The sequence below is a fragment of the Bradysia coprophila genome, unplaced genomic scaffold, assembly GCF_014529535.1.
Source record: "Bradysia coprophila strain Holo2 unplaced genomic scaffold, BU_Bcop_v1 contig_94, whole genome shotgun sequence".
Classification (NCBI taxonomy): domain Eukaryota; kingdom Metazoa; phylum Arthropoda; class Insecta; order Diptera; family Sciaridae; genus Bradysia; species Bradysia coprophila.
Window position 1 is genome coordinate 9221150 of NW_023504022.1, and position 24777 is coordinate 9245926.

Here is a 24777-nt window from a genome sequence, read left to right on the forward strand (position 1 = left end):
TTTTTTAACCGCCCGCCCGCAATCCCGACACACGAGGTCTAGTTCGTAATGGAAAATATTCCCGTCACATCGCTATAGCACTTTGGTCTTGTCCGAACAACAAGCATTTATTCAGTCGACATCACACATTCAATCGAAACAGTAACGGTTCGACGTGACGTTGTTGCGTTCGGTTTGTATAGAAATGAGTTTATGAATTCTAGATATTCAAAAAAAACGACGAAACGAAAAACATTTGAATTCAGCTCGCGATTAAATATGAGAAAATTTTAACATTTTTGTGATGATAATAAAATTGTGGAAAGAAATTTAATAAAATAAAATAGAAACAGATAGCGGGCATAGCCAGTGAAGACGTCAGTAGTAATATCTATATGTTATCTACAGTTAACAAAATACATAAGGTGTGTGTTGTGGTGTATTCAACATCAAAAGAAGGTGCATATAAATGACTCAAAACCAGAATTTTAAACAAATATATTCATATAACATCCAGTAGTGCAATTAAAAGTCATAATTCTTCATAATTCTGTGGTCACAAGTGATTCATTCAAGAAAATATTATTCATTCATTGAAAGGTTACAAGTTGTTTATTAGTCAAAATTTATATTAAGTGTCCATCGGCATCAAGAAGCACGACACAGTGTGACCGTATAAATTCATCTGAAAGTTCTTTGTAAAATTTTCTTCAATTCTTTTTATTAAATTTTAGTTCGTAAATTGTTAATTATCAGAAAAAATTACAAATTAAAAAAAATTGTGGAATTGAATACGGCACCCAATAAAGCGTTGGTTGGCTTGATGGATAAACTCACTGAGAGTATTAAAATATGATTGATAAAACGTACCCAATATTAAGCGTATGTATGTCGCCGGTTTTATATCATAATTCATATAGAATTACGGCCGAATGACGTCGCATTTTGAGATAAAATTTGCAGGTTTGGCAAATTTTATTTCGATTCAGAATTTTATAAAATCGACGAAGCATCTGAGATAGCTTACACTCTGCTAAATATTGAGAATTGAGACAAAATTTGCATTAGTATATAGCAGCAGGCATCATGATCTTGAGTCTAATATTGAACGTAATTACACCGAGTGTTTTACTTGTTTTTCTCAATTTTTTCTCTTCCATTTCTGATACGACACCTTATCTGTATGGAAAATAGCATTGCGCTTTATTTACACACACTACGATTTATTGATTCACTCAACTTAAAACGGGATATAATTAAACGTTTTTTTTTGTTCTTTCTTGGGTGACTTCCGAAGTGTTGGTTGAGTAGGTGGAATGAATTTGTTTCGTTTTTAACGTATGGAAGAATTTGTATTTTAATTATCAAAAAGGTTTCCGGTTGATGAGTTCAATCATCAAAATTCCGATTCAACAATTGTACTCGGAGTACGTGACAACTATTTGCAATACACTTTATCTAATATAAAGAAATGAAGTAATTGAAATCATTCTATTGAAAGTACAGTGAACGACATCTCAAATGTCTCACTGTCAAATTTTTCTGAGAATTTTATAGTTTTGTTCCAAGTAACTGTAAACACGAACTTTGACAACCCGAACAACGACAATTTCATCCATAGCAACGTCGCTTACGTGATATTTCATACAAATCGAGCAACGTCGCCTACGCGATTTGCACTGAGATATTATTGAGGTTATGGTTATATGGATGAAATTTGACAATTCATATGGCCTTGGGACAAACCTATTGTGTCATTGCAAATTCACAATGACATTCTCTGAAAAAAATGACAGTGAGACATTTGAGATGTCGTTCACTGTAATTAGACCAAATGAAGTAATTGATCAGATAGTAAGACAGCTGAAATACTTGCCCGTAACTGGGCTCTTGTTATTCGAAATTTGAACTCTGAAAATTCCGGAAAATTATGAAAAAACTCAGAAAATTACAAACAAAAAACTCGGAAATTTCGTAATCAAAATTCCCAATAATAAGTCCTGGTCTGTAAACGGTTAAAAACAGGGTTCTGACGGTGGGATGCGTCCAAAACCATGTAGGTAGAACCGTAGAACGGTTTGCTACGAACCTTTTTCTTCGAAACATATGTGATGACATTCCTTGCATTTACTTATTTGAACGGTGTTGCTTTTCTTAATGGTGTTTGTCTCCTGTCTGTCTAGCGTGTATAAATATACGTAGGTAGGTGGGTATGTACACCATCATTAAAATAGGCAAATAAACCATGACTTAAGTAAATCGTGAAAAAGTGGAGGGAAATTTGTGTAACTGCCGAAAAATGTTTTTGGAGGAAACTTACTTTTGCTTGTCTTCTAAGAAAATTATTCCGATGATGAAGCAGATTACTGTAGATCCTCACTATTTCATTTTTAGCCCCGTACGAAGTACAAAGGGGCTTATAGGATTACGATGCCGTGTGTAATTGATGGAATTCGAAGCAGACGGTAAGGGCAAAGTGTTTGCCTATGTTCATAGATGACGAATCCGCAATAAAAATTTTGTCTGTCCGTCTGTCCGTCACGTCGATCTTGAGTAAATCAAATCCGATTTCAAAATTTTTTTTTTCCCTGAAAGATAGTCGAAATAGTGAGGCTAAGTTCGAAGATGGGCATATTCGGGTCGGTCCTTCGTGAGTTAGGGCCACCTAAGTGATTTAAGGTCTTTTGGTGATATTTATGGCAAAATAAACGATGGAAATGTAAATGACACGGCAAATGATAGGTATTGTCAATACCAATCCAGGAAAGAAAAGGTTTTTAAAATCGGGTGAGTGGACTGTGAGTTAGGGCCTTAGAAGTGAAAAGCTACTAGGGCCCTATGTGTATTTTACATAGAACTCGAGTAAATTTCATTCGTTTTTCGTAATTTTTGTTTGATTTGGAAGTTAATGGAATGCCGAATAGAATGTTGTTGAAAAAAAAAAAAAATTGGGTCCTTGGACTAAGGCCACTACTAGGGCCCTATGTGTATTTTACATATAACTCGAGCAAATTTCATCCGTTTTTCGTAATTTTTGTTTCATTTGGAAGGTAATCAAAGGCCGAATAGAATGTTGTTGAAAAAAAATTAAATTTGGGTCCTCGGACTAAGGCCGCTACTAGGGCCCTATGTGTATTTTACATACAACTCGAGTAAATTTCATTCGTTTTTCGTAATTTTTGTGTCATTTGGAAGGTAATCGAACGCCGAATAGAAAGTTGTTGAAAAAAAAATTAAATTTGGGTCCTTGGACTAAGGCCACTACTAGGGCCCTATGTGTATTTTACATAGAACTCGAGTAAATTTCATTCGTTTTTCGTAATTTTTGTTTCTTTTGGAAGGTAATCAAAGGCCGAATAGAATGTTGTTGAAAAAAAATTAAATTTGGGCCCTTGGACTAAGGCCACTACTAGGGCCCTATGTGTATTTTACATACAACTCGAGTAAATTTCATCCGTTTTTCGTAATTTTTGTTTGATTTGGAAGGTAATCAAAGGCCGAATAGAATGTTGTTGAAAAAAAGTAAATTTGGGTGCTCGGACTAAGGCCGGTACTAGGGCCCTATGTGTATTTTACATATAACTCGAGCAAATTTCATCCGTTTTTCGTAATTTTGGTTTCATTTGGAAGATAATCAAAGGCCGAATAGAATGTAGTTAAAAAAAAATTTGGGTCCTCGGACTGAGGCCGATACTAGGCCCTATGTATTTTTTATACACAAAAAATTAAAATTTTAGGGCGATTTGAAATTTTTGTTTCATTTGAAAGGAACGTCGTACGGGGCTTCGTAATTGTGCTATGCGCAATTTTTAAGATGTACGCATTACATAATAATTTTACTTTAACTACATTAACCGGCGCAATAGGCTTACGGTCAAAGTAGGGTGACAGACGCACTAGGGTCACGTACGCAATAGATATACGGGTTTGTACGAGGCTCAGTCGCAGCAAACGCTCCGACTTTTCTGATGGCTCGTTTTTTTGCTAGTAGTCTTACAATTCATTCGAAAAGCAGATCAATGCTGTATGGTAACAATAGTACATGTTCGTTGTAACACAAAACCACTGCTGACATCAGTCTCGGACTGAAGCATAACAACAGCATATAAATCCACGCATGATTACTTCATTCAAATGTTTCTGATATTCATGATACACTCACTCACTGTGTGGTGGTGACTTCATTGAATACCATGTTTACGGAATGCATAACGAAACAGAATGAATTCTAAATATTATGTTGATGTTACGGCCCATCAATAAAATTTAAATTTCAAAATATATCGATTTATAATACTGGTGCGACTGGTGCTGAGGGCATCGCATTTTATCAGATCTGGCAAACCAAAATTTTATTCCGAAAATTAATTAAAATCACCGGTCATTGGTGTGACGCGTAAAATCCGATCTGACGTTCAACAGCTTATACATTGAGTCATTTACAATCGTTACATTAATCCGCAGTCTCATTTCCAAGAATTCGTTGCTGAATACATTGAAAAACCGACCGTAACATTTGCATAAATTTTCGCTTTTATGGAATTTGTTTTCATTTTTTTTGTTATTCGGTGTAGTAAACGTAATAAATGGCATGTTTCCAGCCACTAAGTGTGGAACACACCTTTTATATTCTTACATAATTACAATTTTTTTTCCATTTAAATCTGTTTTGCACGCCATTACAGTGAACCGTTGATCCACTTTCGAAAAAATGCGAGCAAATCTATTCGAAATTTACTGTCTAAGGTCACATTCCGTTTATCCTGATTAGTTTAGCCGTATGCTCTGGGAAAACGATTAAATTTGATCTTACCAATACTATATGAAGTATGACAAACCGTTCATCATTTATTCAAATCATGTAGTCTAACACCGACACACAACCTGTGTCTGGTCTGGAAATGAAAATATTCAATACACAAATTCGCGATTGAAAAATGTGGCCGTATAAAAAGTGATGGAACATTTACGATTCGATACGGTGTGGTGTGTCTGTTTGCATTCATGAATGAGTTGGTTTTGGTTTGGATATCGAAAATTGTAGGTTCGTCAGAAAGCAATACAATGCGTTTTATGTCATGCATGCAATATAACCTACACTAACCACATATCAGCGAGAAAATGGGTTTGACGTTGTTGTAAATCAGTTTAAATATTCCGATAAAATTTAAACCTAATGATCGTGGTCTTGTTTACGTAAGGTCAACGACTTATGGGTGTAAGGTTGTTAAACTCTCGCTGAATTTTTCGAACAGATTTCTTTATTTTATGATCCGGAAACATTTCGACGCAGAAAAATGAGGAATGTTTCGTGTTTGCATCATGCACTTTTTGAACTTCAATCAAAATCTACGCATTCCACTGAAGAGACTTCATCATAAATTTATTTAAAAGTTGTTCGATGCATTTCATGTATGGAATCATTCACATGTTGCTTATTAACAGCTGCATGTCGTGTAATGTCTGCTATTTCGAAATATTAAACACATCAACTGTCTGTTTCTTGAACAGTTTGAATATTTTGAACTGGCTATTCTCAAATTTGTTACAAAATCGGTTAAAATTTAAGGAACAAAGAAGTAATGCCTCTTGAGAATCATTATGATACATAGGCTACAAAAATGACTTGCACGAGATCGTGCCAAAATACTCTTCTTTCTCCAACTCGTCAATTATTCGTCTCAGGCTGTACTTAGAATTGACCAAGGAATCCGAAACAACAACAAAAAAAATTCAAAAATTAATTTTTCCCATGCCTTTTGGCTGATTTTTGATTTCGGGGTAGTAGCATGAGGTTGCACACATTGTTGACTGATACCACGGGCACTTTGGAACAGAATGCATTACTGCTTCTGAGGAGCCCAGCTATAAAATACCAGCAGAGAGTTGATGATCTTCGTCTTCACTCGGGCAGCGTAACTCTGTCAGTGTTCCCGACTAAGATCTTTTGACGAAAAATTTCAACATGATTTACATATAAAATCGACAAATCATGGTATAAAATGTCATGTGAGGTATGCCTGAACAGTGTATCTCATAGAGAATCCATTGGAGAGACGTTTTTTGAAAACGAGCTAAAAATACCCGCTCGGCGCTGTTTTGGAAGCCCAAAGTTGGCAAAAATTTGATATGATTAGCCAGTCAATTAGTGTTTCCATTTGATAATTTTGGCGCAAAATTTGAATTTGCAAAGGCATTTTCAAATTTTGCGCCAAAATATCATAAACTGGAAACACTTAGAGCTCGTTCAGGAACGATTTTTTCTTCACTCAGTGAAGATTTGACGATTCGTTTAATGTTACACTAACAGTTGTCTGACGTTTGCCGTTCAGATACGTTAGTGAAAGTTACGAGTTAATTTTCTGTTTATGTTTACATTCCCACAGAGGGATTCTGTTGAATTTCGACTGACCGAAATCGGCGCTATTTTTTCTGGGACTTCTTTATATATGCCTAGTTAGGCTTTGTTGCCTAGGCCCCAAAACAAGTCTAATATTTTTTTGATCTTCCGAAAAAGTCGAAAAATGGGGTTTCGTAGTCCGGATTTCATTTCCGTAAGGTGGCGAGGATACGAGCGTGTATGGGTTCGTTGGAAAGCTGAGGTCGAGTATTCTCGGGGAAAATATTAATTTCAAAAAATTGTATGACAAACGGCCGAATGACTTCCGAAAAATTTCTCAAAACCGATGGAACGTAGGTGAACTTTGACGAGGGCTGTGACCTCCACCTCACTAATGCAATTATTTGATTAAATTATTATTTATTATGAATGTGGAGGACCTCAATTTTACAGTGATACTCACTTGCGTCCTTAACTTGCCTTAACGGACAAACTTACTAGACCGAAAGTGGAGGGGAACGGAACTTATATACAAAATGAAGAGGAAGGAGGTGCCAAAAACAACTGACAACAGAACTATTTTGTTTCTTAGAAATTTATTTGACCATGACGAACATCACTCATTCAGAATTCATTCGACGCAATGAAAAGTCAGAAAAAAATATTTTCGCACAGTCTACAGTGCGCTTTTCTAAGATCGACCATCCAGTTCGACCATTTCTTTGATCATCTGAATTGCATCAGGCGTCTCCTCATATGCCTCGTAATAGTATTGAATGGTTTCCTGGGCATGATCTTCACTTCCTTCACTGTACCGACACGCTGTCATTGCGTCCTAATAATCTTTCGGATCGATGAGACCGGGCCAACTGTACTTATTCCTCGTCTGAAAAAAGCCGAGCAACATTTCCAGTGCATGATCCAAATAGTCGACGAGAAGATATCTTGTTCGTATATAATTGCGCGTATCCAAGATTTCCCAAATACGCTCCCCTTCCGTTTCGAACACATTCGCCGGCAACATGAAACTTGGTGGTTCTGATGTACTCGACAGCAATATACTGTCTGTACTGTGGTTACTTGCAGCCCCCAGCTCGTACAGGATTACTTTTAGCACAACATCCGTTTATATGTAAATCCGTTCTATGAAAAAGTTCTGTTAGGTCGGTGTCAGATCGATTTGACATCGGAAAATCTCTGTTCTTGAACTGTCGACGCTGGCATATCGTATCATCAAATGGTCCACAGAAATCGAAATGATTTATATCCGCAGACCACAACACATCCATTGTTAATTCACTTCACCGAAGTTTCATGACATTTGGGTAACATTTCACGACCAAAATACATCGTGAGAAATCTAACCTCACAGTTACACCTGTCATCGTTAACTGAACGAAACTCAGTGAAGAAAAAATCGTTCCTGAACGAGCTCTTAATTGACTGGGTAACATTGATGACTTTTAAGGCGAGTACACAGTTCCTGAAAAATGGTTGAAAATGACTGAAAAAAGCATACGGTCCACTGGCTGAAAAATGTTTGAAAAATGTGTGAATTCACAGTCCAAAGTGACCAATTTATGTTTTAATGGAATTGAAATCCTGCGCTATTGGTAACTTTGGTGAAATATAATTACCAAGAGCGCAGTATTTGTATACCATTAGAGTGTAAATCGGTAACTTTGGACTGTAATCCCACACAGTTTTCAGCCAGTGGACCGTATGCTATTTTTCAGTCATTTTTCAACCATTTTTCAGGTACTGTGTACTCATTTTAAAACGTTGTATTCCGTACAGGTCTTAAAAAGTTCATATTTTCACAAAAATTCTAAAATGTTGAATGTGAACGTGAACAACGTCAATTGATTCTTAAAATTCATTTACTACCAATGTACAACTTCAACAATTAAGTTATGACTCATTGAATGAATATGAACGTCTTTCCAAGAACCGTAGATGTATTTCGTAAAATCCATTCTGGCATAGTGTCGTTCGATGGAACATCGACATTGCTCATGAAAATCATCTTATTTCAATGGTAATTTCCAGATACCATTAAGAGCACACTAAACGCTGCTTACAAAAGAAAATAAAATTAAATTTTCTGTAAAGAGACACGTATCGAATCCACGCAAGAAGAATATGAGTGTTTGGCTATACAATCATTATGGTAAATACTTTACACAGTTGGAGACGATCTGTTCAATCTAATTTCTTTAGTAAGAACAAAATGGCCAAAAAAATGAATGATAAACATCCTTTCATGTTGTGTTGCAGGCAATTTATTTAATTTAATTTCACTACCAGAGACTTAGACTATGTCATGTACTGGTATCTTGTAAAACATATGCTTTCTCTCTCTGTACAAGAATATTATCAAAATATTATAATGTGGCGCATTCAAGCACTTTTATCGTAATTTTTTGTTGTGTTGTCTAATTTTACAGAATGCAGTTGTATTTTCGTAGAATAACTTTCAGTATTTGTAGTGGCAATGGCTGTACTAAAATAGAATTTATTTTTAAATCTGCTTCGGTTCTGACGAGACATATTATATTTCGAAAATTTGCGCTTTGTTTACCCTCTTGTTTAGTTCGTTTTATCCAGAAAATCAACATTATGGTGACAACGATTCAATTATTTTAGCAAACAAAACAATTTTGAATTAATTTTTTAATGAACACTGTACGAACACCATAAACGATTCCCCAACACGTAGCACACTTCATAATTATAACAATAATTTATTCTCACCTATCAGGTATTGTTGTCTATAATACACGCATCAGGTCACAGAAAATTGATAAGGCTTACCGCCATGCCATATCCATATTATGGAATTTAGGTTCGGTCTTGGGCTTGAAATCAGAGATGTGCGTTTATTTGTCAAATTATGAAAATTCTTGCGCGTTATTTTTCCGGACAATTAATCATTTGCTGACACTTTTCAACTCTCGAAAATTATTTACAATTTCTGCTTCACTAAAACAAAGTAAACATTCAACAAGTTAATGATGGAAATGGTTTTTCATGGTGGGTTTTGTTGGGTGGTTGAGATTGTTGTCGCAAATTAGGTATGTGTGCCGCTGGCGTCATAGTTTATTTTTAGCGACAATATACAATTTGTTACATTGACCCGAATAGTTTTAAAAGAGCAATTGGTCTGAACAAAACGTTAAATTTAACTTAGTCCTAATTCGTGAGCCTATTCTGAATCATTCCGTTTATATTTTCATGTCAATCGTACACTTATAAATTTGAATTTCGTGATATTAAAAGTAATGAGACCGCAAAAATGCAAAAAAATGAAAATGAATGCACTGCGGTGTTTGCATTCCAAATGAAAAGTTATTTTCGGTTAATTAAAATTTATTGATCAAAATCGATAATTCCAATTTTCACAGAGTGTACAATGCACCGATGTTCATCCTTTTTTATTATGAATTAAAACATCGTTTTGCAATAAAGAAAAGTTTGTTTCATCCTCCTACGTCCTCATTAGCTCTGTTCACGTTGAAAAATACGGTTTAGAACTTTCGGAGGAATGTGGATTTCGTTTCTTTCTCAACTACTAACAGACTAGAAGATCAAAAGGACATACAAATGTTAAAATAGAAACGCTTGGCACCGTTGGTTCCTTCGGGAAATAACGAAGAAGTTCAATCTGAAACGGATGGGAATGTAGAAGAAATCAAGATACCGGCGGAAATGCACAATGACGTCACGGTTGAAGAAATGGAGGAAGGCATTCTGGAGTGGCTTCGTGAAAAAAATTTCTATAAGGAACAAAAAAGGGATGGCCACCGAACAGAGTAGTATCAGACTTTTTTCTGTCAAGAAAGAACGTTGATACTACTCAAGTCCAACTCCTACGTCATATAAACGCATAGCACCGAATAGAAACGCATAACAACGCATGGAAACGCATAGCTGCGAAAGTTATGAACCACATTTTTCAACCTGAATAGGGCTAGTCCTCATTGTTATTATTAGAACGTTCAGGCCCGAACTTAACCGATGGGCAATGCATCAATAGCCAAAGGGCTTTTTGCTTTTTATAAAAATGAAAGGCAATGAAGGGCCTTTAAACATTTTCGGTATACAACTCCCGAAGGGCTTTTTTGAGCCAGTACGGTCCTCAAGGAAAAATTATAACGAACGTGCATCTGTGATATTCGATTACAATGTTATCCTATGGCTGTGCATTTCTGTTACATTGATTTGAGTTACATTGCGACTAATGGACAAATCGAGAAAAAAATTGTGTCCCTCTGAATCGGGCATAAAATTTTCATTTCGAAGCTTTTCAAGTCCATTAATTTAAGTGGCTATAAAGAGTACATCCAAATTCATTTTTATTTTGAGTACATGCATGACCATCTGGTGCATAGCTTGTTTTTTTCTTGTGTGTGGTAAATAAATCCATCAAATCGTAAAACATAAATTTGTTTTAATAATAAAAAAACGTATTTTTCCCGGGCTGGCTGGTGCGTTTTTTTTTTATTTTATCAAAAAGATAAGTTCGTTTTTTTGGCGAAAAATCTTATCGTAAATTTAGTTGTTTGTATACATTAGAATAATGTGTGTAAAGCACAAAACATGATGTTGTTAAACAGAGCTGCCGATACGTATGAAAAAAAAAAAATCTTGAAATACACCAGCCTGTGTACATAAAATGCTTTGAATGATAGCCGGCAACATTCTATATAAACTTTAATATTTTTTGTTACTCTTTCCACATTACATTCAGTTAATATCGAGTGAGTGGTCTGTTCATTTGAATTTAAGATTATAAAAAACGTTTTACAAAAATAAAACATTTTATTGGAAATGAGAAAATATCAACAACAAAATTTCTTTCTTTCTAGGTAATCGAGCAATGAGTAATTTTCGCATAAACGTTTGAGATAAGAATCCTGAGAAAATTATTCGAAAGATTGGATTTTCTTTCTTTTTTTTCGAAAAAAGAATTGACATCAAACATTTGTTAATTCGGAATTTTGTGTTTTAGTGTCTATTATATAGAAAAAGAAACAAAATAATAAAACACAACTGGCGTGGTATACATAATACATTGATCGTTAAACTGTGGAATTTCAAATATTTTGTAACAAATGTGAGTGAGTGTAGGTGTTAAACGGATCGTATTTTTGTCTATACAGAAGTGAATAATTTTTTTCGTTTTTGCTCAATATAAATCTGAGTAAATTTAAATTGGAAATAATGAAAGTGATCGTCTAAGAATTTTATATTGGAATAAACATGAGCGCTACATCTGTGATAAGTTCGATAATTTGGCTGTTCCTATGTGGAATTGTTGGTAAGTTTAATCAGAGATTTCGATGGAAAATTATTTTAAAATTTTGATCATTCAGTTCATAATTAGATTGAGACGTATCAACTCATAGTCAGGGCAGAGCTTATTATTCGGAATTTTCCGGGAATTCTTACGAAATTAAATTTTGTTTAGAATTTCTAGTAAATTTTAAGAATTTTTGCAAGAATTTTAAGGAATTTTAAGAATTCAATCTTAAAAATTCATAAAAAGCATTTTTTGTGAATTTTTTTAGATTTTTTTTAGAAGTAAAGAACTGAAATTCCGAATAATAAGCTCTGAATCAGGAAATAATGCGGTATCCTGGTAACTTAGCAAAAATTGGGTTACAGGGAAATTGAACCCATGCAGAACAAACCCACCGGGAAATGTATGATCGGGAAATCAATTTTACATTTTGATTACTGGGAAATGTTTGACCGACCGAGAAGAAAACATTTTTCCATGCCAGCAAGCTCGGAATGGCCATAGGATTATTGAATTTCGGCGCACTTTTACACTAAAAATGATTAGCATAACGGCACCGGTTACGAACTCTCTTTATTTCTATTACGAGCCCGTGTTCTGTCTCTCTCACGCACGCATGGAGCTATACCATTCGTTTCACCTTTAAGCTTGTTACTAGAGTGAGACTCGTAACCGGTGCATTTATCTTATTGCTTTGCCCACGTAAAAAATCCCACTTTCATATCTAAGCTGTTACTGATGTTCCCGAGGCTGTTCCTATCTGTTTCTTCCATTTCTATCATTTCGTATGCTATTTCAAATGATAAATGAGAGAAACCAAGAAGAACAGCATACGAAAGTGGGATATTTCAACAGAACTCGATATTGGCCCTTTGATAGGTGGTCCACGCCTGTGGTTAATAAACATAACGTATACCCTTTCGCCTGTTCAACCATCTTCGATCAGCGACTTTATGTTTGAGTTACATTGAGAGAAATACAATAAAAAAAATTGAATGAATCTCCGCAAGAAAACGTCACTTACATTTTGTCAACAGAAAATCTTGTTTACAAATGGGCGGATGTTCCAGAGATTACCATTTCCTGAAAGTTCTTTTTTATATATTTTTTTATTATTGTATATCAAAGATATGCTCGGTTCTTGTCGACGATCCTTACCATGCAGATATGTTTTCATTGACAAATTTAATACATTGAGTGCTTATCACTTAAAATTATGGATACATCATGGCAGGGCAGTTGATTTGAATGAAGGAAAAAAATCTGCATTGCATTTTCACAGATAACACGACCAGAATGCAAAAATTTTATCAATTTAAAGTGGACATTCCAAAGTGAATGGTATGCGGTTTTGAGATCTAGTTAATTCTAATAAAGATATAGCATTGACGTGTTCCGAAAATATTTTGTTGTATTTTCTATGCGGGCCTATTGAAAATATCAGCCAATTAAGATCAGATGATATGTCTAATTCAAATATATCATCATCATTTCTCGTGAATGAAACTGCGTTGTATAACAGCAAATATGTTAATTCCACAAAGCGTATCGTCGACAAATTAATGCTCACGGCGACTGGAAAACAAGAAACTTTAATTAACGAGCAATTTCGTCTGTCTAGGATTTTGTTTGTTTGCTTTGTAGAATTGGTAGTTTCATTCAAGTTGTGCCAACGGGGGATGCTGTTTTCGTATTCTCGTCTTTTTTTACCTGTCTAGAATTTGCATCCACTTCCTTTTCTCACATAATCAAAGGATGCTTTCTCTTGCATTCAAATATGAATTTTTAATAGATCTTGCCGTCATCTTTCACCTTGGAGGAATAGGATATATTTTTTCGATAAGAGTATAAAACTTTAAAGAAAATTGCAACGTTATGTACTTTTATATCTTTAAACAATTTTCGTATTTGCAATATTAATGGAATTCCGAAGAAATATTTACAGAGCAAACGAGTAGAATTATAAACTTTGCTTTTATACCGGACGTGACTGAGAGATCGCATGAAACAATCTTACCTTCAGATCTTTATTTAACCACCGAAAATAAATTGAACATTTACATTGACTGAAGGTACATAAGCCACCAGAACAATCGTCGAATCTACTACTTCAAACCAAGTATTTTTATCAGATTAATGAAAATCTTACAGTATTTTACGACATTATCTGGGCTCATTGCTCAGTGATTGTTGTCGCTGTTGATAATAGACGACATATCCGACCAGGCTCGTATCTAGAGGAAGGGCTCAGCCCACGCTGATAATTTCAAAAAATTTGTTGATTTCGCCATATTAAAATTGTTTTTTTTTTAAATAATCAGCCCTCCCTGAGCTAACCTTGCCGTGACCTGCTAGATACTATGCTGTCAGCGCTCTATTTTTTTGTAAACCGAAATGCAGTACTGGAATAAAAGATTGGGCGACTTTAAAGGCTAACTTAGGTTTCCTATCCGCCTATGCTTTGTTTCTACCAGAACCGATACAAAAAAGAAAATTCCTCTCACATTCTAATTTCTTACATTTTTCTTCCACTTGCAGCATCACAGGACGACCTCGATTATGGCAATGTTGCCGTATTTTTTGGGGCGCCCCTAATTACACCAAATGAAAAAGATGTCACCTTGGAACTGGGCTCAAATGCCACTATGAACTGTGCTTCCAAATATCCAATAACGTGGAAACCGTTTCCTGTAAGAATTTGTTTTTGAAGAGAAATTTTTCAGAATTTTTATTGTAAAATCATTTGGTGGTAGGACTTTAATGGCATCTACCATGTAAGCTATAAGGAGGTACCAGAGAATGAACGACGGTACGAGAGTACGATCTATTTGATTGACGTTACGCATTATTATGTGGGCGATTTTTACTGCGTTAACAACGATTCCTTTGCTGACGAAAATTTGGAAAATCTGAAAACCGAATTTAAAATATCCGGAATTTATGTGTATGTTAATGGTAAGACACTCTCTGGAAATACATTAATTCCATTAATCTGTGCTGAAAGAAAATTATTAATTTCGATTTTTCAATTTCATTTCACAGACGTGGAAAATTTATTGGTTCATAATGACTTTCCGATGATAACTGGTGTTCAGAACGTCGATATCGTTATACCATGCAAACCGACATCGAAAAATGTGGCAGTGAAATTGATTAAAGAAGGTGATGAGGTAAATAGCTATGTACGTAAATGTTGAGTATTTCGTTGTTGTTGTTATTTTGCAAGAAATTATCTTTTGGTTCTGACGAATAATTTTATTGCTTCATTGATGATAATTTCACGACTTCCGGTTAAAGGTAACTGCTGAATGCTACTACTTTTTTTACATATTGAATGTTTCCTATTTAGCGATTAGACGGACTATTCTTCTATGAATTTGATAAGGGCTTGGCCGTTTTTTTCTCTTTCTTCAACTATCTTTTCATTCTAAGAAGTCACATTTATCTAACCACTCAACAGGCATGAGATTCAGTGTTTAGTCACACGGCAGAACATTTGTTAAAGTGGCGCGTGATGGGATAAATAGTTATTTGTTTACCAAGTGGAGAAAAGTTGGAAATTGAAAGGGTAGTCACAACACAGTCGAGCAAATAGTCATTTTCCCACCTCATCTGAAACTTTGGGAGGCTTTATTGTTAAATATTTATTTACGTATCTGTTGTAGACGGTCTATCTTAGGCGTTTTCGCGAGTTGTGGCCCGTACAAAGTGAATTTATGCGCAAGGCATGAAAAAAGATGTGTTGATTTTGGGTTAAAACAAATAGGAAATTTAATTTTCTCAGGTGACTTGTGGCTCTCACTACGCTCTGGCCACCAAACAACCCGCTCGAAATGAGATTTCTAACTTTTTTCCCTCAGTGCTTTAACTTCATGAGTCAACTATTACCGTTGGGTTTGGGATCACCTTATGAGAAAACAGAGGCTTTCGCATTGTCATAGTTGGTGGTGATGAGAATTAGTATTTTTCAAGCGAAAAGTTGATTTATCTTTTTAATTAAGTCGTTCGGTAATTGGCTAATGCATCAGAACTATTAAAGGCATACCAAGTTTCGAAAGACTGCATTATTGGTGCTGCCAGTGCAAGTAGATCCTTCTTAGGTTAATACTAGAATATTGGTTGACTTCATTCATGCTTTAACGGTGTAGTATTACTAGCACGAGCTTCTGATGATGGATGACAGAGATACAAAAGCAAGTCGTTAGTTCTGTTGGTCAATAACTTCTGAATTTCTTGTTTCTGTCTTTTGAGAAATTTCGGTAATCATAGTTAGCGTCAACTGAATTTGTGTCTACAATTTGTTTTAGCCAGCCTTACCAGCTGGTCCACACAATCACATTGCTTACATGGTTTTACCACTACCACTCGCTTGTGACTATAAAACCCGTATAAAGACGTAATATATAAGCATGATTGGACCAGATGGTAAAACAGCCGAAGTAGAGTTAAATACAAATTTGGGTGACGTTAACTGTATGAAAGTTTCTCAGATTTTTCAAGACTGTTAAATCTCGTCTAAAATTTTAAAAAAGGCCCTGTGGCAATTGTGCCAATATTGTGGGTAAACAGGACTGATAAGAAATTTGAAAAATACCAAACAAATGAGACGGAAGCCGCAACAAAATCGTAAATGTTGATTTCTACAAATTTTTCACATTTTTAACAGGTTTCCGAAGAGAAAGCCACATACTCTCCTTATTTAGGATATACACTGCGGAATCCCACCGAATCAGACAGTGCCATGTATGAATGTGAACTGACGCTGATCGATCTCTTTTCGAAACAGCACTATCTCAAATACTCTTTCTTTATCACTATCCATAGTATGTGTTGTGACGTAACTTTTTATTTTTATTTTATTTTTTTAAATTTACGTGCATGTTGACATTATAGCCGCTAACCCAGAGTTTGTTAACTTCAAACTAATAATTTAATTTATTCCCCTATTAGCCTGTAACTTAATCAAACAAATCCTATTTAATCATAAATTAGAATTGAACCGAATTGGTAATGTACATTGAAAATAAAAAAAAATTAAAATTAAAAAATTTTGCCGTGCAGTCACATCATTTTCAACATACATATGATCCAGCTATTGGTTATACACTCCAATTACATCATATTACGGACGGTGGAACCTTCACATGTTCGGCAGTGAATGATTCAAGTGGAAACGAAATTCATTTCGATGTCTATGTCACTTGTGAGTTAAATAAATGCTCTATAACAGATAAACTATCAAATGGTGTCAGCTCTAATATCACTGCATCTAACATAAATGTAACGTTGTCAAAGTTGCGACCATCGAAAAGGGACTTACGGAGTAAATCATATGGTTTATATTCTTTGTTTTTGTTTAAAATTTGTTTTGTGTTGTAATGAGTGTGTCGCCTTATTTATCTTACAAAAAAATTTAAAAAAATTATTTTGTTTCGTGCCGTGTGCCATTTTTTTACTTTGCCATTAATGAATTATTTGTTTGATTTAGAATTTGATTATTAATGCCACGCAATTTTAAGTTTGATTTTTGTTGAACGAATATTTTTTCCATGCAAATTGTCACCGCGACGAAAACCTAATTGCAGGTCTACTTCTTGATGCTTACAACGATATTCTGTGTAATGTCATGACATTTAAATATTGATCTTATGAGTTGTGCTGTGCGTTTTCTCGAAGTGTATCTCGCTAATGAAATGTGCCAGCAGTAACAAAATCCACAAAAGCTATCAATTCATTTCTCACACACACGGGATAACTAACTTCTTCGATTTGTGTGTACCGCGTATTTAGTGAATAATGTTCGTTCATAATGTTTGTGTTTTTGTCGGTGACTATTTTTTGGATAAATATTTTCCAATATTTTCATAAATTGTCACACATTTTCCAGAATTTTTCCAAATTTTCCCAAAAATATTTTTGGGTAAATTTCAGGTGTCAGATCCTAAGAAACACATTTGATGGTTTTCAAGAGTTTTTAAAGTCAACGATGTTCCCAGTCCCAGTGTTTCCAGTATATGATATTCAAATTCAAATTTTGCGCCAAAATATCATAGATTCATAGACTAGGATCATCAATGACTTTTAAAACTCTGATAAATCTAAAATTGGGCTTTTATAAAGATGAACATACTGTGAGGAAAATACAAAAAAAAAAACCAAGGAAAATGTGGGAAAATTCAAGAAAATAGGGGAAAATGTTTTCCCTAGAAATAACTAGTCTCTGGTTTTTCTTCTTGCATTTTAGCTTTTTTATATGTTTTTCTGTTTTAAATGATTTGGTTGCACGAACGAGCCCACATTATTAACAAAAAATGAAATTAATTAACACGCTTCCACTAACCATTTACCTAATAGACATGTGACATTCGATTACAATAGATCATCTTCAAGATACGGTACTTTCAGACGTAACCTCACTTAAATTTCGTTAAATGTTTCGTTCAATCATTCATTTGTATGAGATTTGATCTGATGAAGATGATCTGTAAATCGTTTTAATGATCCTACTTGGAAGAGGACTTCGTCAGGATTACAATAGGTGTATCCAATTTTCGCAGTATCTTTCATAACTCGATAAATACGCACTCTACGATGTAGAGATAAAGTTCTAGGGAGGGAGAATGTAGAACATAATTCAATTTCGTTGAGTTCGTATTTGTGGAGTTGTTGAAGATCGAATTGTAATGGCAGCACCGAGAAAGCGTTAAATAATTTATGAATGATCCCTTTCCTAAAATTCTATATTTCACCTCACGCCATTGATACATTAATTTTGGCTAAAGTCCCAGCAAAACATTATCTGCGACGGTGTCCTCTTCCGAAAAAATTTATTTAAACAAGTGGATGCCACGTGTATATTTAAAAAATAAATGTTCATTCCGATGACATCGATGGAAATTGTTTTCCAGATGTCAGCTGTAGACATTCCGACACATTTTTCCCTTAAACAAATTTTGCATTATCAATGGCATCGGATGGACATACAATACCTTTATCAAAATATTTACAATGATCCAATCAAGGCATTCCTTCTTCTTTCCGATTCAATCAAGTTTCATCAAAAGAAAAAAAATAGCTAAAAAGTGGAGAGACCAAAAAAAAGAACTTAAAAAGACCTACAGCGGTCGGTAAACATTATGCCACTCTCACAATAGCTGCTAAATTAAACGAATTCTTACAAAACGATGTTCAAATCCTCTTTTATTCAAGGAATAACCACTAGTCATCATCATTATCCTCCAAACATTTTAGTTTAAACTCTGTGGTGTGATATGAAAACCGCCCTCGCCACCCTGAAAAAGACATCGCATTTTTTACTCGCCCACTACCACTTGCAGCGAGTGTGTTGTTCGTATTAAATCTATTTAGTTTAGCAATATTTGCCCATTACGGGAATGCTAGCCGTGTTGTCTCTAATTCAAAATTAAAATTTTATTTTCCACAGAGCTCACGTTCCGTATAACGTTCATTTTGTGTACCATTGAATTGTGTGTCGTATATTACGGCTGAAAATTTAATTTGAAATGAATGTATGAGGTTTAGAGGTGTGGTATAAACAAAATTAAATATGCGAACCAGGAAAACCACAATTTTTTAAAACTTCATCGTCACTATTCTCGGTACAAATTGTTTTGTCCTGACACATTCAAAAGTTCGTCAATTAGAATTTATCATTGAAAAATTAGTCTCAAATTCTAGGGGCAAATAGGGCAGGTGCTATCTGCTATTGGTATGAATAGACTTCATTACATGCCAATAGCACCAATACCCGCCAATTTTGACCATTGGCAACTATTGATGTAACTAATGGTGACTATTGCCATCCATTGGTGCCATTGGCGATTATTAGCAGCTATTGGCGTCTATTAGTGACTGTTGTGAGGAGGTAACTACGAGGGTAAATCCTGGTACAGTTCTTATTTGCTATGGTTGCCAATGAAGACCAATATACGCCAATAGCCATCAATAGCCGAGCCCCCAAAATAAGCCAATGCAATTAGGTGGGACAAGATTACCTCACGTAGTTTCCCCCTCGCTCAAATCCAAATCGTTTCTATTCCAATGAAGACTGAATGCATTGAACGGTTCGAAAATAATAAAACTTTGCGTATTGTTAGCAATATTTTACTCGCATTTTAATATTCATGATTTTATTCACACTTATCGTATTCTGCATGAAATTCGATTTGTACTAACTCGTTTTTACGTGCATGCACAACATGAATTTTATTTTAATTAGAAACTTGCACATTACTGTTCAGTTAATTAACTCGTTGTTATGAGAAACCTTTATCTAAATGGCCATTTTTATCTGAAACGTAGCCAACAACGATCATGTAAACAAACCTAAGGTACAATCAGCTACCGGATCGTATGGAACGCAAGGTGAACAATTGACTTTAAATTGTTCGGTAGACATTCGCAAGGGTGTTCTATTTACGATGAATTGGAAACTGCCGAATGACAATGTTTCATTAAATGTAAGGAAATTGATGTTTTGTGGTCGCACTAGTTGGGCAGGAAAGTGAGTGTACAAATGTTTCTGTATTACTAGGAAAACCGAGTGATCAAGTCTGCAACCACAAAAATGGATCACCCAACGAGCTCTGAGCTACAAATTGGATTTAGCACCATTACGATCTTAGATGCCGACATCGACAAGGATAAGGGCTACTACAAGTGTGAAGTGATTGACCATTCAATGAACCGGAATAGCGACCAAATTTTGATCACCATACTGAGTGAGTGATGAGGAAATCTGTGAGGCATGCGAACGAATTGTAAAATTCGATTTTTTTATTTTTGCAGAGAAAGATCAAGGATCGATTGAAATCTATGAGCCAAGCGGAACATACAAAATCGAAATTAGTTCATCAAGACCGCAAGCAGTTTGGAAGGTTAAATTCAAAGGTCATCCGAAACCGACTCTGGTCTGGTATGACAATTTTGGCAGAGAGATTACAAAGTTGGGCAGCAGTGACAAGACCGGCAAATACGAGACGAACACTACCCACGACTATACCATTCTCAAGATAAGATTCTTGGAATTGAAAGATTCGGGATTTTATACGTTGGAAGCATACAACGGAATACTGTCAACGGAGAAAAAATTCGAACTGGTTGTTAAGGGTTGGTCAAGGAAAAAGTTTTTTTTTTTAAATTGAATTTTGAAAACTTTTACATCACTTACAGAACGTCCATCGGTCAAGGTCGGCAGTTTGTTTGTACAGAAGGGTGAAATGGCCAAATTTGTTTGCGATTGTGCCGGTTATCCTGCATCAACAATATCGTGGACATTCACTCCATGCAGTATTACGCCAGAGTGGCCCAATTGTGAATTGAGACAACGTGCCGTTGTGGTAAGAGAACAATTGAAAACTTTTTAATGAGATCCACTGACAACAAACTAACTTTCTACTAATTTCACACTTTGCCAATTCCGGCAACTCCTTTCAATTCTAACACCGCAAAATATAATATCTCTTAATGGTTCAATGGGTTGCATCGCAGCAATTTCCCTTTTCGATTCAGGTAAGGAAATGTAATTGGAAAGAGAGATGGAAACTGTGGGGAATGGGGTTGGCTTTGGTTATGAGTGTATGCATAGTGTGTGGGCCCAGTCACGGTTTATGGTGATGTTGTTTTGAATTGCAAAGTTTTCGAAATGTAATTTCATTGTAAAATGAATTTGTAATAACTACAGAGAATGTATAACAAACATTGATAGCGCACACACGGTGTAAGGACTACAACGGTAGAGCTTTATGGTAGGTCCTATTGGCAGGCGCCTGCCAATAGCCAGATATTATTATAATGACTATTGGCAGGCGCCTGCCAATAGTCAAAATATTATTAAAATGACTAATCTAACCAACTAATCTAATATTCTCGACATGCTACATCTCTGCGCCTGCGAGTAGTGTATTTTAATATTCTGGACTATTCTCAGGCGCCTGCCAATAGTCAAAATATAATTAAAATGAATATTGGCAGGCGCCTGCCAATAGTCAAAATATTATTAAAGTGACTATTGGCAGGCGCCTGCCAATAGCGAGATATTATTATAATGACTATTGGCAGGGGCCTGCGAATAGTCCAGAATATTAAAATACACTATTCGCAGGCGCAGAGATGTAGCATGTCGAATATTAGATTAGTTGGCGCCGCGCCATATACTATTTGTACTAGATTAATGAAGACGACACAGCATATGCTGTGATCAGTTTAGAGATGACCCATTGGAACCTTGAATTTTTCTGCTAGTACTTTTTGTCTATGTATCGCTTCGCGTTATTCGTCATCTCATCATATTATGAAGTGACTATTCGCACAATGTACATACGAATAGCCTCTTCTTCGCTATTCGCACATTCTGAGGAAGTGACCTTTTGTCAAGGTCCAACAAAATGACGAAATGAGGCGTATTTCGTCAAAGGATAAATTCAGTAAAAAACGAGCCATCAGAACAGTCGGAGCGTTTGCTGCGACTGAGCCCCGTACAAACCCGTATATCTATTGCGTACGTGACCCTAGTGCGTCTGTCACCCTACTTTGACCGTAAGCCTATGCGCCGGTTAAAGTAGTTAAAGTAAAATTATTATGTAATGTGTACATCTTAGAAATTGCGCATAGCGCAATTACGAAGCCCCGTACGACGTTCCTTTCAAATAAAACAAAACTTTCAAATAGCCCTAAAATTTTAATTTATTGAGTATAAATACACATAGGCCTAGTATCGGCCTCAGTCCGAGGATCCAAATTTATTTTTCTTTCAACTACATTCTATTCGGCCTTTGGTTACCTTCCAAATGAAACAAAAAATACGAAAAACGTATGAAATTTGCTCGAGTTATATGTAAAATACACATAGGGCCCTAGTAGCGGCCTTAGTCCGAGGACCCAAATTTAATTTTTTTTCAACAACATTCTATTCGGCCTTTGATTACCTTCCAAATGAAACAAAAATTACGAAAAACGGATGAAATTTGCTCGAGTTATATGTAAAATACACATAGGGCCCTAGTAACGGCCTTAGTCCAAGGACCCAAATTTTTTTTTTTTTTTCAACAACATTCTATTCGGTGTTCGATTATCTTTCAAATGAAACAAAAATTACGAAAAACGGATGAAATTTACTCGAGTTGTATGTAAAATATACATAGGGCCCTAATAGTGGCCTTAGTCCAAGGACCCAAATTTAATTTTTTTTCAACAACTTTCTATTCGGCGTTCGATTACCTTCCAAATGACACAAAAATTACGAAAAACGAATGAAATTTACTCGAGTTCTATGTAAAATACACATAGGGCCCTAGTAGTGGCCTTAGTCCAAGGACCCAAATTTAATTTTTTTTTCAACAACTTTCTATTCGGCGTTCGATTACCTTCCAAATGACACAAAAATTACGAAAAACGAATGAAATTTACTCGAGTTGTATGTAAAATACACATAGGGCCCTAGTAGCGGCCTTAGTCCGAGGACCCAAATTTAATTTTTTTTCAACAACATTCTATTCGGTGTTCGATTACCTTCCAAATGAATCAAAAATTAAGAAAAACGGATGAAATTTGCTCGAGTTATATGTAAAATACGCATAGGGCCCTAGTAGCGGCCTTAGTCCAAGGACCCAAATTTAATTTTTTTTCAACAACATTCTATTCGGTGTTCGATTACCTTCCAAATGAAACAAAAATTACGAAAAACGAATGAAATTTACTCGAGTTATATGTAAAATACACATAGGGCCCTAGTAGCTTTTCACTTCTAAGGCCCTAACTCACGGTCCACTCACCCGATTTTAAAAAACTTTTTTTTCCTGGATTGGTATTGACAATACCTATCATTTGCCGTGTCATTTACATTTCCATCGTCTATTTTGCCATAAATATCACCAAAAGACCTTAAATCACTTAGGTGGCCCTAACTCACGAAGGGCCGACCCGAATATGCCCATCTTCGAACTTAGCCTCACTATTTTGACTATCTTTCAGGGAAAAAAAAAAATTTGAAATCGGATTTGATTTACTCAAGATATCGACGTGACGGACAGACGGACAGACGGACAGACGGCCCAAATTTATATTGCGGATTCGTCATCTATGAACATAGGCAAACACTTTGCCCTTACCGTCTGCTTCGAATTCCATCAATTACACACGGCATCGTAATCCTATAAGCCCCTTCGTACTTCGTACGGGGCTAAAAAGCGAACACCTTCATCATTCAATTTGTAGAAGGATGAATTCAGTTGATCACTCAGAATACAGAAACCTTCCTTATTCAAGTTGAAAAAGTATGAATTCAGTACCAAACTCATTCTGTACACAGTTTGTAAACGGATGAGTAAATTTGGAACAAACCAAACTCTTACCTTTTACAGTTAGTAGAAGGATGAATTCAGTTGAAACAAATCAAACTCTTTCCTTACACAGTTTGTAGGAGAATGAAAAACCAAACTCTTTATTGACACTGTGTGTAGAAGGATGGATTCAGTAGGAACAAACCGAACTCCTTCCTCACACAAATTGTAGAGGGACGAATTTAGTAGGAACAAACCAAACTCCTTCCTCACACAAATTGTAGAAGGATGGATTCAGTTGGAACAAATCAAACTCGTTCCTTACACAGTTTGTAGGAGAATGAAAAAAACCAAACTCTTTATTTACACTGTTTGTAGAAGGATGGATTCAGTAGGAACAAACCGAACTCCTTCCTCACACAAATTGTAGAGGGACGAATTTAGTAGGAACAAACCAAACTCCTTCCTCACACAAGTTGTAGAAGGATGAATTCGGTAGGAACAAACCAAAGTCCCTCCTATGTATTTTAATCAAAGTGACTATTGGCAGGCGCCTGCCAATAGTCACTTCGGAGCTTTATCTGCATGCCATTGATTTGAAAACAATAATTTTGGTGATTACATCGGGAAGATTCATGATTCATGAAAGCTACAGTTGACTTCACTGAAATTCAGACATGAATTTGTTTCAGGTGTTTTTCAGCTGGTCCACTCAAACAAACAAAACTTCATCTTAATTTTATAAAGTTTTTCCACTACCACGCTGAGTGAACCAGCTGAAAAACAGCTGAATCAAACTCATGCCTAAATTTCAGTGGCGTCGACTGTATCGGTGGCAGTATATGGAATTTCGAGCA

At 35.6% G+C, this 24777-nt stretch overlaps 1 protein-coding gene across 11 annotated transcripts in view; it reads left to right on the plus strand.

Annotated features, from left to right (window-relative positions):
* Window positions 1–102: 102 nt before the first annotated feature.
* The window catches only part of LOC119085310 (vascular endothelial growth factor receptor 1), a 32003-nt gene continuing 7328 nt past the window's right edge, over window positions 103–24777 (plus strand). Inside the window, exons 1-11 of one of the 11 annotated variants that reach the window (XM_037195670.1) lie at window positions 103–438; window positions 11188–11639; window positions 14160–14311; window positions 14375–14576; window positions 14664–14791; window positions 16683–16824; window positions 19944–20101; window positions 20176–20362; window positions 20430–20750; window positions 20814–20980; window positions 21132–21152. In XM_037195670.1, the coding sequence (XP_037051565.1) occupies window positions 11582–11639; window positions 14160–14311; window positions 14375–14576; window positions 14664–14791; window positions 16683–16824; window positions 19944–20101; window positions 20176–20362; window positions 20430–20750; window positions 20814–20980; window positions 21132–21152 (1536 nt within the window). In that variant the 5' untranslated portion in view covers window positions 103–438; window positions 11188–11581. Of the gene's footprint in view, window positions 439–11187; window positions 11640–14159; window positions 14312–14374; window positions 14577–14663; window positions 14804–16287; window positions 16445–16682; window positions 16957–19943; window positions 20102–20175; window positions 20363–20429; window positions 20751–20813; window positions 20981–21131; window positions 21153–24777 lie in introns of those variants that run through there. The other 10 variants (XM_037195671.1, XM_037195666.1, XM_037195674.1 and 7 more) reach the window with 10 other exon arrangements.